This window comes from Hydra vulgaris, chromosome 08, assembly GCF_038396675.1.
Source record: "Hydra vulgaris chromosome 08, alternate assembly HydraT2T_AEP".
NCBI lineage: Eukaryota > Metazoa > Cnidaria > Hydrozoa > Anthoathecata > Hydridae > Hydra > Hydra vulgaris.
In genome coordinates, this window is record NC_088927.1 from 24,280,001 (window position 1) to 24,298,921 (window position 18,921).

General features: G+C 27.3%; 1 protein-coding gene across 3 annotated transcripts in view; it reads left to right on the forward strand.

Annotated features, from left to right (window-relative positions):
• The window catches only part of LOC101236729 (uncharacterized), a 66,549-nt gene that overhangs the window by 35,692 nt on the left and 11,936 nt on the right, over positions 1-18,921 (forward strand). For all 3 annotated transcript variants that reach the window (XR_010639998.1, XM_065803281.1, XM_065803282.1), the window contains 5 exons: positions 2,587-3,134; positions 4,625-4,784; positions 15,453-15,619; positions 15,784-16,098; positions 17,306-17,485. Coding sequence is in view for 2 of the 3 variants with exons in the window: in XM_065803281.1 (XP_065659353.1) it covers positions 2,587-3,134; positions 4,625-4,784; positions 15,453-15,619; positions 15,784-16,098; positions 17,306-17,485 (1,370 nt within the window). In the remaining variant the exon portion in view is untranslated. The remainder of the gene's footprint in view (positions 1-2,586; positions 3,135-4,624; positions 4,785-15,452; positions 15,620-15,783; positions 16,099-17,305; positions 17,486-18,921) is intronic.

The following is an 18,921-nucleotide window of genomic DNA, read 5'->3' on the forward strand; positions in this document are numbered from 1 at the left end:
AAAATTCGTATTTGACACAAACCAGCAACATTGAAAAACTGTCTTTTATTTCATTCTAACAAAATGAATTCAAAAAGAAAAACAAGTTTATCATGGAAATACTTCATAATTGAAGCAAACAATCCAAGAACAGTTCAGTGCAAAATATGCAACGACAAGGTTTCAAGAGGATCAGATGACCCCAAAAAACAAGGGTTATATGGACTAACATCACACCTAAAGAATCATCATCCTGACATCAAATTTATGCCAGAAAGTTCAGGAAATCCAAAAGCCAACAAAGAAGCTGAATTGAAATTAAACAAGTAAAAAAACAGTTCATATCTTCAATATACGATCAAAAAAACAAAGAATTGACATGTTCAAATCTACAATTCCCAACTGGGTTCAAGCTTTTTCAAAAGTTGACTCTGATTCTGAAAAAGGCCTAATATTTCACAAGTCAATATTCGAAATGATTCCGTGGTCTATTGTCAACAATGCTGGGTTTTTGAGGCACCATACTCTTGTTGCTCCTAATTACAAAATGGCTAGCAAAAAATACTACAGAAGTTTACTGGAACCAACTTATGAAAAAATAAAATTTGCTCTCAAGGAAAAATTGGTTCAATCAGAAGCTGAAAGTGTGTCAGTCTGTCTTGATGCATTGTCATCAATTTCATTATGGCTACCTGGGGATGATGGTTCACTTTATTTCCAAAGATTGGAACCGTGCCAAATTCTGCATCTCTTGTTCTCAATTTGATGAAAGGCATACCGCAAAAAATAAGTTTGCTTAAGAGACAATGCAGCAAATGTAAAGGCACCAAGCTGAATGAACCAAGCTGTAATTATGTGTCAGCTCAATGCCTTAACCACTCCCTTCAACTTTTCATCAAAAAATAACTATTTTCACATCCAATCATAGACGGACTGATTGCAAAGAGTTGAAAACTCTGTTCTTACACATCCCATTCTACCGCTTTCTACACTGAACTTTACAGTCAGCAAGAAATCCAAATGAATACAAAAGTCAGACTTGGCTTAAAAAGCAATGTTGCCACAAGATGGAACTCTACCTATTATATGCTTGAGTGAACTTTACACCTGAAGCCAGCCATGCTTGAGTGAACATCATACCTGAAGCTTTGTGAAAAAGTGGTGAACATTTTAAGTGTTTTTGAGGAGGCAACAAAAATGTTGTCAGGTGTTGACTCTTGCATCAGTTCCTGTATTCCAATTGTGACAACAATAATTAAAGCTTTGGAAACAACCTCTAGCGATATCAGTGTTCAGGAGTTGAAAATTTTTATGTAAAGTAATTTTTATTAAAAATGCAATGGAAAAACGTTTCTCAGCAAAAAACAGAATATTATTCAGTTGATACTCTACTTGATCCAAGATATTAATGGTATTTTTTCAGATCTCAAAGTGCTTCTCAAAATGCTCAACGCGTTGTCATGTTCTAAATGGACAATTTTGAAACTCGAGATGATTTGGCTCGAGTAACCCAAATTTTATTAGGCAACAATGAAAAAAACGCATCATTTGTTTATATAATGTCAAAAATAATTGCACAATCACAAACTCAAATAGGACCAAATGCATGTTCATCTTACAAAATGATATAAGGAGCGTTGAATGATTTTTTGGATAGTCCAATGTCTTCACAATGCCTTCAGTTTTGGAAAAGCTATGAAAAAATGCAAATTCCAAAATCAAGTTAGCATTGACTAAGGTTGCAAAAAAGTACCTCACACCACCTCCAACATCTAAAGATGTTGAAAGACTGTTTTCTACAGCTGGAGATATTCTCTAAAACGAAAGAAACAGAATCCGTCCAGAAAATTTGGAAAGACTTCTTTTTTTGCCGAGAAAATCTTCCAGTTGTTTGGTTCTGTTATTAATTATTTTTATTAATTTAATATGTTGTTTAAATTAAAACTAACTTTAAAAAATAATATATATTATTGATTTTCTGTTCCAGTTCCGGTTATGAATAATAAAAATCGATTTTTAATTCGGTTCCAGTGAAATATTAGTTCCGTTCGATCACTAGCTATATCACATAATTATGTGAAAAAATAAATTCCTTTTTAATTCATTTTATCGCCCTGAAGAAAAAATGTAGTAGCTAAAATAAACTGAAAGTTATTTACATACTACTGCATTTAATATCAAAAAAATATTTTTAATAAAAAAGCAAAAGAATATTAAAATTAAAATAATTTTTGGGCGCTTTTTTTGGGTGCTCATACTAAAGCAGGTCTGGCGTTGTCCTTGATATATATATGTATATATATATATATATATATATATATATATATATATATATATATATATATATATAGAGAGAGAGAGAGAGAGAGAGAGAGAGAGAGAGAGAGAGAGAGAGAGAGAGAGAGAGAGAGAGAGAGAGAGAGAGAGATAATCAGCTTAAAAATAACAAGTACACCTTAGCTTCGAAAACTACTTTAGTGCGACACCTTTAAGCACACTCAAATTTAAATAGTTATCTTATTAGGCCACATAGAAATGTACAATTGTTTTTTCATTAATTTTTTATTTATTTTTACATCATATATTTTGTTCTTTTTTTATTTGCAGATGATACAAATCAAGAACTTAATTTGGAAACACCTACTTTGCTTGAAGTTGTTAATTTTGTTGATGGTCGAGTTCCCTCAGTCATCAAGCATTTTCCTTCTTACTACTTTGACTATGGTCGTATTGTTGTTTGTAAATTCTCATTTCTCTATGAAAATCAAATAATTTATGCTTATGAAGAGGTTGAAATAGTCATGCCTATTAAAAATGTTAATATTATTGCTTCACCTCATTCTGGACTTGCATATGAAGATAAATTTAGGTTTCGTGTATATGGCTGGCATCAATCAAATGTTTATTTATTTAGGTTTGGGTTTTATGCTAAGTATAATACAGATAAAGAAAGTGATAAAGTTTACAAATCGATGTGGTCTGCTCAAAATTGGGTTGAAAATGTTCAGTTTTTTATGGAGAAAGGGAATGGACCAGGGAATAAGTTGAAAATCTTTTGTGAAATTATAGATAATCAAGGTTTTATTACAACAATCACTACAGATATCGTAGTAATTCCTTTGATTGCTGAAAACAGAGTGAAAATTGCAAAAAAGGTTTATATTTAATATTTTCATAACTTAAAAATTAATTTAAAAGCATTTCAAATTTTCAAAATATTTTGCTTACAATATTATTATTGTCGCTAAATTTTTTACAACGACTAATACAAGTTTTTTTGAAAAATTTATATTTACTGTAAATTAAAATCTTATGTTTTGAAAAATTTATCTATAAATACTAAAATAATATAAAAAGTTGTCAAACTAATAGTTTAAAGTTCGTTTTATGTCCAAAAAAAAAAATTATTAAAAAAAAAACATTTACGCAAAAATAGGGTTAGTAATCCCATGCTATATTTTTAATCCCGGGATTTCGGCATAACATTTACTTATTCCCAAGATCCTGGGATTTTTAAATGCCTGTTGTGGAAAGATTTTAACATATTATTTCAGTAGAGTTTTAATAAAATTAATATCTTATTCAAAATATGTTTTGAATAAGATATTAATAGAAAAAACTAATTAAATTACAAGGAAATTCTTTGGTTTTTTAATACTAAACATACTTAATTATTAAATTATAAATGTAAATTAAAATCTTATGTTTTTGTTAAAGTATTTTTTTTTTTTTTAATTTTACGTTTAAGTTAATCCAAAAAAGTTTTTACTCATACTTTCAACTGTACTGTGAGCTATATCAACTACAACCAAAACAAAATGATCCTGTTTTTTCTTCTTATTCTTAATCTTCAATTTTCCTAATCATCAGCCATATATTAAAAAATTAAAACCATTAGTGCAATTAAGTACAAGAATAACCTAGTGTCAATTGAAAAAATATTAAATGTTGCAGACAATGCAATCCAGCATCAAGAGTTTGCAATTTTTGTTTTAATTAAAAATTTTATAGTTTATTGTATAAAGATTATTGATCTTGATAAGGATGAAGACTTTTTTAAAAAAATACCTTCACTTGAAGATGTTGCTAATAGTTTTAGTTTGATAGTCCTGGGAATACTTTTTAATATAGCGGATGATTAGAAGCAGTGTGTATGTAACTAAGTATATTATCTAGTTTGCAGCACAGCTGAAAAAACCATTGTTTAGATTTAATGTTAAGTCTAGATTAGTTAACTATTTTTATATTACAGTTGATAGTAAAAGAAGATTGTACAAAGCCTCACATAAAGTTATTAGATATCATTTCTTCTGTAATAAATGTATAAACAGTTATGAAATAATATTCTAACTTGGTTCGAAGTTTTAGATATGATTTCTGTCAGTTTTTAACATAAATAATTATTAAAATATATTATAAATGAAAATATAAATCATCATGAAAATGAATAATTGTAAATATATGAATAATTATGAAAATGAACTTTTATAAATAAATACATAAATAATTATGGAAAAATAGTTCTTATTTGGTTTGAAGTTTTAGATGTTTCTGTCAGTTTTAGATTAAAGTTTGAAAAAATTCTTAATAAAACTTAATTTTTTTGTTTGTTTTTTTTTTCAATAATTTCTAGTTTTAATTTTAGGCTTTTGATTTTGCTTACTATTTACAAACTGACCAATTGCAATGTGCCGAATATTTACTTGATATTATACCTCTTGCTAATTTAAGCAACCTACTAGGTAGTGATCCACAAAGAATTCAAACAAATCTTGTACTGTATCTTACAAAGTTAAGAAGACAAGGTCAGTTTATGATGATGATGATGATGATGATGATGATGATGATGATGATGATGATGATGATGATGATGATGATGATGATGATGATGATGATGATGATGATGATGATGATGATGATGATGATGATGATGATGATGATGATGATGATGATGATGATGATGATGATGATGATGATGATGATGATGATGATGATGATGATGATGATGATGATGATCATGGTGATGATGTTTATATTTTGATGATGATAGATATTATATTTATTTTTACTAAAGATATTTGTTTTGGTCTTTAAACAAAAACAAATATCTTTAATAAGATATTTGTTTTTCTTTAAAGACCAAAACAACTGAATACATTAATGAGAAATATTAACAAAACTTGATACAAACCAATAAAAATTGCAGTACAAATTATGACACAGTAAGTAGCTAAAAAAATAATAATAAACTAGGTTAATAAGTTTATTGTATGAGATGTTTGTTAATTAAAAGAAGGATTTCCATTTAATATGAGGCATTTTTATATTTAATTTGCTTTTAAATCCAAAATCTTGAAACAACTGTAGTTAGATTTTTACAATTAACAAAAACTGTTTGCCACTGTTTAAGGTGCTCATTTATCTATGTTGTCAAATATCTGGAGGTTTCTTTATTATAATTGGCATTACAGTTAGCACAAAAAGGTTTGCAGACAATATTAGATTTATGCAGGGTTGGAAAAAACCTGGGTTTTTTTTTAAAAACCCGGCCCTGTGGTTTTTTTTGGGTTTTATTGGGTAAGTTTGGGTTTTATTTCGTATCTGTAAAAAAAAAATTTTTTTCAAAGGATATTGAAAATTAGCTTAATTTTCTACTTAAACTTTATTTAAAATATATTTTATATAATGTTATTTAATATCTTATAACAAAAATTTTTCAAACCATTTTGAAAAAGATTTTTAAATATAATTTAAAACTGTAATAGAAAAAAAAAATTCACGTTAATCTATATGTATTGATTTATTTTAGATTTAAAAGTATTATTTTATATAATTAAAAATGTCAATGAGAAATGGGAAAAAGAAGGCTGGAGAACGGGAGGCTGGAGAATGGGAGGAAGTAACTGAAGTTTTAATTAAACTTCAAATTTGAACTTGAAATTCAAATGAACAAGCTTGTTTCTCCACGCAGCAACCTTGTTTATGAAGGTTTGTGTTAAGGAGTTAAAGAGTTGAAAGAGGGTTGTAACCACAATAAGGTAGCCTCCTCTATTGTAGTGGCCTTATCAAGGCACTACTACTTATTTAAATTCACCTTGGGAGGTAAATAACATAAAAGATAAAAAAATCTCAATCTATAAAAAGATTTGAATAAGATTCAGATCTGAGAGCTGTTATTGTTGGTTATAATAGTTAATAATAATTTAAATAATAAAAGTAGTTAATAATTAATTTAGTTAATAATACAATTGTTATAATGTTAATGTTGGTTATAATACTTCATAAAATTATAAATTATCTTTAAAAAAACCCAATAAAACCCAGATTATGCGGGTTTTATTGGGCTTTTTTAGGCAGCTTTTTTAATGTCAATTAAAAAACCTGCCTAAAAAAGGTAACCTCCCTGGATTTAAGCAGCTTACAAAGTGGATCTTTTTGTTTTTTAATTTATTAGTTGTGAATATAAATTTAATTATTAAAATATTTTTCTATAAAATATTTTTTACTAATTTTATTAAAATTAGTTTTATCAAAATTTGAGTAAATTCCAATAAATAGAAGTTTAAAATATCTTATCAATAATAATATTATTATTATAGAATAATTAATAATATTTATAAATTAGTTTTTTTATCTATATATATTTTGATTTTAGTGTCAATAATTATATATGTGAGGAGCCATTCTGCAAAATGCACTAAGTTGTAAAAATTTTAAGTTAATTCTATTTCCACATTCTATATACTGAAATCTTTCATCTATTTAAATATTACACCAAATAAAAAATTTTTGGTCTTAAAAATTAAAATTTGACCAAATTAAAAATTGACAAATTTGATTAGTAACTAAGAGTAGTTTATTTTTTTGATGTTTTTTCAAAATCAGTTTACTTGGACTTTTTGGGCTCCTCATATATATATATATATATACTATATATATATATATATATATATATATATATATATATATATATATATATATATATATATATATATATATATATATATATATATATATATATATATATATATGTATATGTATATATATATGTATATGTATACATATATATATGTATATATATGTATGTATATGTATATGTATATATATATGTATATGTATAAATATATGTAAATGTATACATATGTGTATATGTATATATATATATATGTAAATGTATACATATGTATATATATATATATGTGTGTGTGTGTATATATATATATATATATATATATATATATATATATATATATATATATATATATATATATATATATATAATGGTTTTAAACAGGAAAAAATCATATACAGCATTTTTGCTATTTTAGAAATTTAGGTGTTGTCGGCTGGCAGATAGAAAAGCAAAAAAAAAAATTCAACCCTCATTTAAAAAATAGTTTAAGGCAAACCATGTCTTGCACCCACGGTTCTCTAACTCAATTTATATGAGTAAATCAAGGTTCCATGTTAAGTACAAAAATTTGACATTTTTTAAAAATAAATCTTTACAATGATTTCTTTTTTTGTGTGTTATATTTTTAGCAGGAAAAGATTTTTATATTTTGTAAGTTTTTAAATTAAGTTATTCAACTTGTTTCATCCTGAACAATCTTCTTATGCTTTTTCATATTTATTTCGCCTCTTATTTTTTTGCAATATAGTAGAGAGAAAACAAGAACAAAAGACAATCATTTGTAGTTAAACTTTGAATTAATAAATTTGATACTTTGATCTATTTTAATTGCGTACATCGCTTTTAAATACGCTTTTAAATAGTTTAAAATGTTATTAACAAATATTGTCTTTGCTTATATTTATATTCATTTTTCAATGTAAACAGAAAATATGCTTTATATTGTTAAACTTTTATGAAAAAACTATTTTTAATGGTTTCTTTGGTTTCCTTTTGTAACTTTTTAAATAGTTGAAACAACTTTTTAATTGACTGTCGATAAAAACATTTTTATATGGAACACTTTTGTAAGGAAAGTTTTTGAATATTCAATGATTACAAATAAATATATTTATATAATAAAAAAAGTTATACATAAATTATATGCATGCATTACATAGATGTTTTCATATAAAGACAATATATACTTGTTACATAAAAGTTATTCAAATATATTTTACAAACAGATAGTAATTTATATTTTTGCTTTCCTCTTTAAATAAAAAACAATTAAAAGATAGGAAAATCATTCTTTTTAATGTCGATTTAAAACTGTTGTTTTATTTTTGCTTTGTCTTATCAAATTTTGTTGCTGAAAATAACAACCACTCTTAAAAAAATAAAAAAAGTATACAAATTATTTAAATTATTTTTTATTTTTATTTTTTTAAATTTATATTAATATCCTATTTTGTTAGTTTTGCTTTCTTTGTTTTTGAAACTTAGTTTTTTGCGCAACGCCTAATATAAAAAAACTTGCAAACTGCCATGACCAAGTTGTCTAAAATAAAATACTCATGCGTGGACATACAAGACAAAAACATTTCCTGGGAAAGCTTGATACATATATATTAAGTTTCAAATTTAACTATTTTTGAAACCTATCTATATTGTGGTGTTAGCTAACCTTGTAGTATCCCGTTAAACACGGTATTAAGTATATTAGTACAAATGCTTATAAAATTGAAGTTTCTTATTTAAAATTAATAACATGTTTAAAGTTATTAGTCAATCTTTATTTAATGTTATAGAGAACCATTAGTGACAACCTTTTTCCAACTTATTAAAGTTTAATCATAATTATGAAAATTATTGCAAATTAATAATTATTAAATACTAATTTTAAAAAATGATAGAAGAAATGTTAAATTGTTAATAGAAACTATAAACTTTTTAGCATAGTTTTCCTAACTGTGAAAATATTTTCTTTTAAAATTACAGACTGAACCTGATGTTGCTAAAAATGACTCATTCCCAAAAACCCAAAACTTGATTTATATTCAAAGTCCACTGAAAAGTACAAGAAACATGAAGAATTAGGCTCATACTCATAACTTTAATGACTTAATAGAGTTCGTTACTCTCATTTGGTGGAAAAGATGTGCAATCCCATTTAAAAGTAGGTGTTTCTAAACTTTTGCACGCTACTGTACATTAATGATCTTCCCAATTTATACTTAAGATTATTGGGGTCAACCCTGATAATATACTATCATGGTTGCTGCTTAAGGGAGCATCTCTAGTTCGTTTAACTAAAACTCAATCTTACTTGACTTATCATTCTTTTACTTTATCTGTCCCTGCATGCTCTAAAAAATTTTATTCATCTAGTTTTTTTCCCTGCATGTAAACTCTTTGGAACTCTCTCTCTGACTCATGCAATCTTCAACTTTTTAAGTCTTCTGTCAACCGTTTCCTTGCTCTATTGCTCTTCTTTTTTTTCTAGTAACTCCCAACTTAATAGTGGTTGCTGGGAGTGAATCAGAATTTTTAAAAAAAAAACGCCTGTTGAAAAATGAACTATTTATGCTTCATTTGAAATTGTAGTTTAGTTTTAAAAAACATTTTGTTGGACTGCTACTATTGGGTAAACTTTTTTGGGTTAGCTTGTTTGCCAAAAACTTCTTCAAAGTTATTGAAAATTTTTAAATCAATAGATGTTTCATCGTGCAAGGCTTATTATGCATGCATACTACCAATGGTAACTCAGGTGAGACAGGGGTTTTAAAAGCTTATTTAGAACATTTTTTTCCACAACTAATTTAGGTTGGTTGTTGTAGTCACTGGTTGATATTTTCAACAACTTTGAATGTGTAAGAAAGCTGATGTGTTTCTTCTGAATCTTTGTAAGTTTTTTTAATTTTGAACAATATTGATAAATTTGCTGCAAGAAAACAAAACTATTTATGGCAATGTTAACCACATTGTATCTATATGCCTAAGTACAATACAATACTTTGTTCTTGCTATAACAAGTAAAAAAAAGCAGAAGCCTCCATATCCAAGCCTCAGATAAAAAAATAATACTTTCAATTCTAATGTTGTTAGATGCTTTTTTTGCTATTAGTACTCTCGTACAGTCTCTGCAATCATCCTGAAAAATATTTTTTTTGAAAAACTTTCCTGTATACATAGAAAAAACAGAGTGAAATTTAAATGCAAATATAAAAAGATCAGTAAGAAAATACTTTATATTTAAAAATTATGAAAATATGAAATCTAATGCCAGTGACGTATCTCTACTTAGATCATGTAGTTTGCACAGGAAAAAAGTATCTTTTGAAAAATTTGAAATGGGTATGTGACAAAATCCTTTAAACAATTACAAAAGTGTTTATCAGTTTTTGAATCACGCAATTTTCTTGCAAAGATGGCTGATTTGATCAATAATGGAAAAGTGCAGTTGTCAACATTGATTAGTTTTGACATTGGAAACTTCATGAAAATAATCAAACTATGCAAAACAGAGATGTCCAGAGAAAATGAAAATAGAATTTAAAGATTTTAATGCAAAAGAAATGGAAAGCACATTTTGATACTGAAATACTCAATTATTCCACTGGACAATAGTGACAAGAGTTGAAGAAGAAACGACAGTCATAGTGTGCTTATACCATATGGGCTGGTTTAAAAAAACTAGTCTATATCAGGTTTTATATACTAACTACATGTTTCTATAGAATTTATTAACAATTTATCTGATAAGCATTGCTTGTGTAGAAAGGCTATTTTTAAATTTAAAATTCGTAAAGTCTTCAGTTACCTCAAAGCATACTTAAAAGCCTGTTGATGATAGCAATCGAAAGGCCAGTAAACAGTTTAAAAATGAGGTTCTTGAATGATTCTTGAATGTTTTTTTGAACATTTTTTGAACGTTTCTTGAATGTTTCATTAAGAAGTTAAACAAATGAACATCAGAGCTAAAGTAAATATAGTTTAACTTGTATGTTAAAGTTTTTTTTTGTTGTTGTTTAAATCTCAGTAGTTCTAATTAATTCAAAAAAACAAAATAGTTAAATTTATTAGACATCTTATATGAGAACTTACAAAATTAGAATTGTAATCATATATTTCATAGTTAACTTTTTCAAAGGAAAGTTCAACAAAAAACAGTTCAACAAAACAAATAAAAGCTATTAAACTTTTTAGAAACATTTCCAACTTTCAAGAAAGTTTAAACAACACATTTTTTCTAATTATATCAGAACTGATAAAATTGACAAAGTTTAAGAATGACTTCTTTATGGTACAGTCTCTAAGTAGATCTGACTTCTTTATGGTACAGTTTCTAAATAGATCTAATCCAGAAGTAATTAAAATCGTTGAAAAAATATTAAAGGAGCAAAATATTGGTTTACAAATGCTGTAAGTATGATGAAATAAACACTTTTTTTTAATGTTATTCACCTTCCCAGGGCCAAGGAGCCACTGCAGATGAGGAGATTACTTTATTGTGGTTATAACCTTCTGTCAACTCTTAAATTTTGAAACCTTGATGAAAACTAAACTAAATGAGTAATGATAAGTTTGGTCTTCCATCTTTCAGCTTTATGTTTTGGGACTGAAGCTTTTTGTATTCATTATAGTCTACCAGTTCATGTCAAATCAGCTATTTGAAAATCTATGCAAATAACACAAAGCTTATAAAAGTTGTTGGAAACAATGAAGACTCAAGTTTACAATCTGATCTAGGCAAGATGGTTAAATAGATGCAATCTAACTAATAGAGATAACAGATGCAATATAACTTATAGAGATAACAGAAATAACAAATGCAATTTAACTAATAGAGATAACAGTAAAAAACTAGAGAAAAATTGTAAAAAAAATGTCAAGTCATGCATGTCAACTTTGGATCAATAAGATATGATGACTTCATTTTCAAAATTAAAGAGAATGGCATGGTCAACAAAGTAGACTAGAAGTCACTAGTTCTGAAAGAGATCTTGAAATTTAACCTTCTGATGTACTCAAATACACGCAATATTGCAACAAAGTAGCAAAAAAAGTAAATGATGTGCTCAGAAATCACAAAACACCATCATTCAGAAAAGCCTTTTTCAACATATATCAGACTACATATGGAGTTTGCTATACAGGCTTGGAACCCTAACTTTGTTGGTGATATAAAGAAAATTAAAATGATACAATACAACACCACACAAGTTTCTTGAGTTTTAAAAAATAAAGGCTGCAAGACTTGATGCAAAATGGTCTTGAAGCAAACCTATGAGAGTTGACTATATATATATCAGTATATAATAAGTGTATTAAAAAAAAAACTCCTTCTCTGACGTCCTCTATATATTAGACCTCCTCTGGAGTTTGCCATACAATCTTAGAACACTTACCTTGTTGGTGGCATAAAAAAATTAAAAAGGTACAACACAATGCCATGAAAATTTCTCAGACTTTAAAAGACAAAGACTACAAAATTCAATGCAAAATAATGAATTTAACAACTCTTGAAGACAGATGGAAAAGACTCAATCTTGTACAACAGTATAAGCTTCTCAACAGTTTAAACTCAATTGACTAGCATCACAGTCTTGCAGCATAGCACTCAAAGTTGTATATCGAATTAGGCTTTGTTGTAGTAATTATGTTCGTTTCATTATAAAGCATTTATTTCATCAGATTTACAGTAATTGTGTAGACTGGAATGCTTTGCCAGATAATGCTGTTGAAGCAATATCTATTAACAAATTTAAGCAACTACTAGACAATTATCAATCATCATAGTTACTACAGCTCATTGTTTTTTTTGTTTTTTTTTAATGTTAATTCACCTCCCCAAGTCTGAGAAGGCCACTACAGACAAGGAGGCTATTTAATTGTGGTTATAACCCTCTCTCAACTCTGTAACTCCGAAATGCAAACCTTGCTGAACAAGGCTGCTGCGCGGAAAAACAAGTTGAGCGCAGTACTACCAAGAGCATGGTGGAGCTCATACAGGGAACTTCTCGCTTATGAAAAGAGCACTCTACCACTACACCACTACCGCAATTTACTGTAAATATCATAAAAAATTAACTAGCATGCTTGGTGCATGATGGGTCTAATGAGACAGCTTATATAGCAATTTAAGTAACTGAAACATGAAGAAATTTATATTTACTTAAAGTTAAAAAATGAAAATCAAATATTAATTAAATAATTCCATTAATGTCAATTCATATTAAAAATAATAATAAAGTTCTATAAATAATAAAACAGTAATAAAAATAAATCAAATAATAGTTAAAACAATCATAAAACAATCATAAAACAATCATAAAACAATCATAAAACAATCATAAAACAATCATAAAACAATCATAAAACAATCATAAAACAATCATAAAGTTCAATAAATAATAAAATAGTAATAAAAATAATAAAAATTCAAATAATATTAAAAATAATTCAATTAATTAACATAAACAGGGTGGGCACTTACAAAGATTTAGATTTACATAGGACCTACATAGACTTAGATGTACATAGGACCTACATAGACTTAGATGAAATTGCATAGGGTGAGGACTTAAATAGACTTACACATGGTGAGGACTTAGACTTACATAGGGTGACTGTTTACATTGACTTACATAGGGTGGTGACTTTCATAGACTACATTGGGTGCGGACTAGCATAGACTTATATAGAGTGAGGACTTACATAGACTGACCTAGAGTGAGGACTTCTGAATGTTCTTTAATTTTTGTGTTCGCAAAACTAAAGCACTCTTGATTTATGAAAAAAAAAAAATTCTGAAAGTTACAGTATTTAACACAAAATCAAGTTGATTTCAAATCTTACTTTATTCGTCTCCTTAATATATACAGTAAAGCCTAATATATACAGTATTGGAAAAAACTAAAGCAACTCAGGTTATAAAATCATACTTTCATGAAGAAACTCATTATTTTTTTATAATATCCTAAATAAATTTAATTTTTATTATAACAAAACATAGGTTACCTGAAAATTATTAAATTTTTATGTGTTAAATAAAAAAATAAAAAATAAAATTTTTTTTCTAAATGAGTTATTAACTGGAAAAAACTAAAGCAAATTTTTATTATAGATAAAATTAAATGAATCATTATATAAAAAAAAAAAAAAAATTAATACTTTGTAGAGTAATCCTTGTTTTTAATTACATCTTAACAACGTTTTGGCATTGATTTTATCAAGTTCTCAATAGTTTATTTTGAAATCTGCATCCACTCTCTTTCAATGGCCTCAAATAATTGATTTTGGTTGAAAAATCTGCACCCTCTTAATCTTTTTTTTTGCAATTTCCCATAAATTCTCTATCGGATTTAAATCCGGGGATTGATTCCTTTTTCTAATTTCCTTTTTCTTTACTCCTTTTTCTTTACTCCTTTTTCTTTGATACTCACCTGAAAAAGTTATCACAACTTTGAAATCATTTAAAGTAGTGAATTTCACATTTTTAGGTTTTTCAACATGTAACCCCATGCAAAGAAAATCAATCGGTTCAAAGTTGCAACAAGAATGCAACAAAAACCATAACCCCTGATACATTTTGGTATCAAAGAATAGGTCTTACATTACATGGGATGTCTTGCAAACTTACTTTGCAAACTCATTCATTTTTTCTGTTAATAGGGCCCTCAAGAAAGGACAATTTTTCATTAGAGAAAAGTATTGATCGACCACTATGTCATTTCTTTATCATTTTGAATCTCTTAACATCTGTTCAATTTATCTCTTAAACTTATTTCTGTTTGTCAGATCAGCATGTTTTTTATAAGATTTCATTCCTAGATTTGTTTTAATCAAATTTCTTATGGTTTTAGGATTGGTTCCAAATTCTTTTGCAGTTGATCTTTTTGATCCAGCCGAAGTGCATATAATTTGTTCATGAATGGCTTTTATGAATTTTTACTAAGCACTCTTTTTCTCCCTGATCTTTTTAGTGGATTTTTATCTCCAATTCCCAAAAAACAATTTATGACAATATACCAACTTGCAACCACATCTGTGATATTTTAAATGCTTAACAAATTGAGTTGTTATGAATTTCCTATTAAAAGATCAGTGATTTCTTTTCTTAGGATTTCCAACTCTGATTTTTACACTATTTTGTATGTCTTAATTAAAAATGACTTTTGTTTCTGATAGCAGATAAACACAGTTATTAGATAGCAAAAAGCAGTTTTATTGGAATAAAGACTCAATAACAGTTGTCTAAAATCCCCACCCTGTAGTAAGCACACTTATAACAGAAATTTCAATCACTATTTAACTAAAGGCAAAAAAATCAATACGTTTAATAAGAATTAAGAATAAAATATGAGAAGTGATTTTTTTCTCATTATCAAAAACTTATAATATAGTTTTTTTTGTTTTTGCTTTATAACAAATTTCCCGAAAGAGAAACCGTATAAAAAAAGAGAAACAAAATAATTTAATTTTATTTATAATTTAATTTCTTTAATTTAAATATGAAAGTAAGTTAAAATAAGTTAAAGTTATAAATAAATTTACTAAAATAATTTTTTATTTTAAGGATTTATTGCTCTGTTAGTAACAAAGGCAATGGATGTTATATATAAGTTTGTTTATGCAACAAAAGGAAATATGAACCCAGACACTTTGAAGAATATTACTTCAACATTGAATTATATATCAGTTAATATCTTAACTGTGCGTCAAGAGATAGATGCAATTAAAATGGTATTTTTATTTATTTTTACAATTTATTAATAAAAGTAAATATTAAATACAACTGTGATTTTTATATTGCATACAATTTTGCGCATCATACCAACAATTGTTTTAATATAATTCAATAGTTGTTAGTATTTTATGTTTATATTTATTTTATGTTTTATGTTTAGGCAAAACAGTTAATAGATATTTCAAATATTTTAGTAAACTCTTCTGGTAATTTAAAAGTTGTACTTTCAGAAACTCCGAGTATTATTAAAGGTTTTTTAAATGTAGCTGGAAGTAATTATGACAACCAACAAGAAAGTTTTCATGGAAGTTTTATAAGTGGACTTTTTGTTTTGGAGCGTTTTCTGTTTCGAGCATCAACCAGTGTTCTTACCTTGAATAATAATTTGAAAAATAAATACAGAAAATGGCAATGTCAAAATAAGTATCCATTCAATTGTACTGGTATGCTTGTTGTCCAAGCTCAATATGACTATGTAAGTTTTATTACCAAATTGTTAAGTTTTTTCAATAATTACATATCAATCACTTAATTTAATGTAGATAATGATAAATCTATGGTATTAATTCTATACTTCTATACAGAATGACAGATCTATGGTATTAATTCAATTCTATACAGAAGTAATTAATACCATAATACCTATACAGGTATTATGGTATTAGTTACTTCTGCTAATACTAGTTATGCAAATCAGTATAAAAATGAAGATGAAGTGGACGAACTAAAAACAAACACTAAAATCAGATATTAATTTGTATAGATATAATTGTATTATTATACAAATTTTATAGATAGTATTATTGTGTAAATTTGTGAATCATTTAAAAAACAGTATTTGATCTTTTAGTTAAAAGAATGAATAAAGATACAAATAGATATGTAACATTCATCAACATAGCAATTTGAATTTAGGCTTTAAAGATTTCAAAAGATGAAAAAAATTTTAACAAACTAAAGGTTTCAAAAGATTGGATCTTTTAAAAAAGCAAATTAAAATTAAGTTAAAGTTAACTTTAGCAGTGTTATGACTTCAAACAGTTCAAATGGAAAAATAACTCCAACAACTAAGAGTTTAAATAAAAGACGCTGAGGAAGTTTGTGTGTTTGTTTAAAAAATTTTCAACGTTATTAAAGTATGTCCTTTTATGAGTATGTTTAGGCATGCAGCATTTTAATGGTTGTATTATAATTTAGTTAAATCTTATGTATTCACATATGGATCTACATATATTCACCTCCTTATTTTCCCTCTATATTGAATTTTTCACTTTAAGAGTTCTTGTGTACTAGCTAGATTTTTTTATATGTTAATAAGCATATAACACTTAATTTAATTTATGATATGTAAGCAAATATATACATAATTTTTTTTTTTTTTTAAATTTTTGACAAAGATAAAAAAACTATTAGGTTCAATGTTTTTATTAATATGCTTTCAATTAAAAAGTTTTGAAAACTTATTAAAACAATAATAAAAAATGTGTATATAATTCAGAACATTTATTGTTATTACTTAAAAAGGTTTTTATGATCCTAATTATTCTAATTCAAACAACATTAGCATTGCATATTTACACAATTTATAAGGTTATATTTATTTGACAAAAATGTTTAATCGACTATAAAGTTCACTTAATAATCATGGATTGAAATTATTTTTTGTTTCTATTGAAATGTAGAATCTGTTTTCCAATAAAACCTTTGGCGAAGATTGGCAACCTGTTTCTAATGTCTATGAATTGGCTCTTTTTAACCCTGTTACATTTGAGAAACTTAACACTGATGATGACGTTGAAAATTTTTATGAGATCTTACTTCCTTTGAAATACTTACAACTGAGTAATACAAGCTATGTTCAGGTAAGTATGTTCAGGTAAATACAAGCAATGTTTAGGTAAGTAGCACAATTTTATTTGTGACAATTGTGGCCAAAAGTTTGGAATCACTCATAATTTTTAATGATTTTGATATTACTGACCTAACATAATTAAAAGTACATCAAGCTGTTAATTTATTGAACACTAGGGATAGCTAGCCATTACTTATCAATTATTTTCAACTAAAGTGTCTGTATCTTTCTATTCAAAAAAATTAAGAGGTCAATAGACATCGCATATGCTATTTCTAGGCAGTAATGCATGACTTATTCACGCCAATCACAAGCCGTAAATGACAGTAAATAACTTCGTGATTAGTAGGCTGATATTGAATATTTGGCTTATTGGCTGTTTTCTGTATCAGTTAGAAGTTCATTTGGACCGAGTTATGTCTGATGGAAATGACCTCGAGTGAAGTCAGCAGCAACTGATAGGCTTATCTGAAGAACTGTGGTTGCTCATCCAAACATGTCTTTGGTCAATATTGCTGCCCGGATATGGAGTGAGCACCCTGACTGTCAGAAAGTATCTTCTAGTTGAATTTAAGCTCACGTAAGCCAGGCAAAAAAGCAAAGTCATCAAAGAAAAATGTCAAAGTTTGATTGAAATTTTGTAAGCTGTACAGTGCCTGGATGGAAGATCAATGGATGAAGTTCATGTTTTCTGATAAATCAACTTTCACCCAGTACACGTGTTACAACAAGGCAGTTTGGAGAACCATCAACCACAGGTACAATGCAAAATATGTGACCCCAATGATCAAACAGTCCCCATAGACAATGGTATGGGGCAGCTTTTGTGCCCCATACCATTGCCTATGGTATTTGTGACACAGGTGGTATTTGTTTTATGCCAAAGAATATGACCATTAATGGGCAAGTTTACCTGGATATTTTGAGAAAAAAGCTTCTCTCATATATGGCAATACACTCCTGCACCCATTTTCAGCATGATGGTGCACTCTGCCACCAGACAGCAGCTGTCAGATGCTGGTTGTAGGAAGAGGGGGCCCAGTTGCTTAGTCTGTGGCCTGGGTCAAGTCCAGACTTAAACCAGATTGAAAACATGTGGACAATGATGAAGCAGAAAGTTAGTCAAGAACATCCAACATCAGAGAAAACGTTAATAGACACCATTAAGCATGTATGGGCTATCAGTATAACACCTGAATACTGCAAATCTTTAGCCTGTTCCATGCCTAATCGAATAGCAGCTGTTCTAAAGGCTAAGGGACAGTATACTAAGTACTTAATCATGTAATTGTTGTAATTGTTGTAGTTGTTAATAAACAGTATAAAACATTTGGTACGGGTTTTAGTGTCATTAAAAATGATTTTTTTTTTTATTACAATATAAAATGGAATTCTTATACAAATAATGAGGTGATTTCAAACTTTTAGCCATGACTGTATGTAATT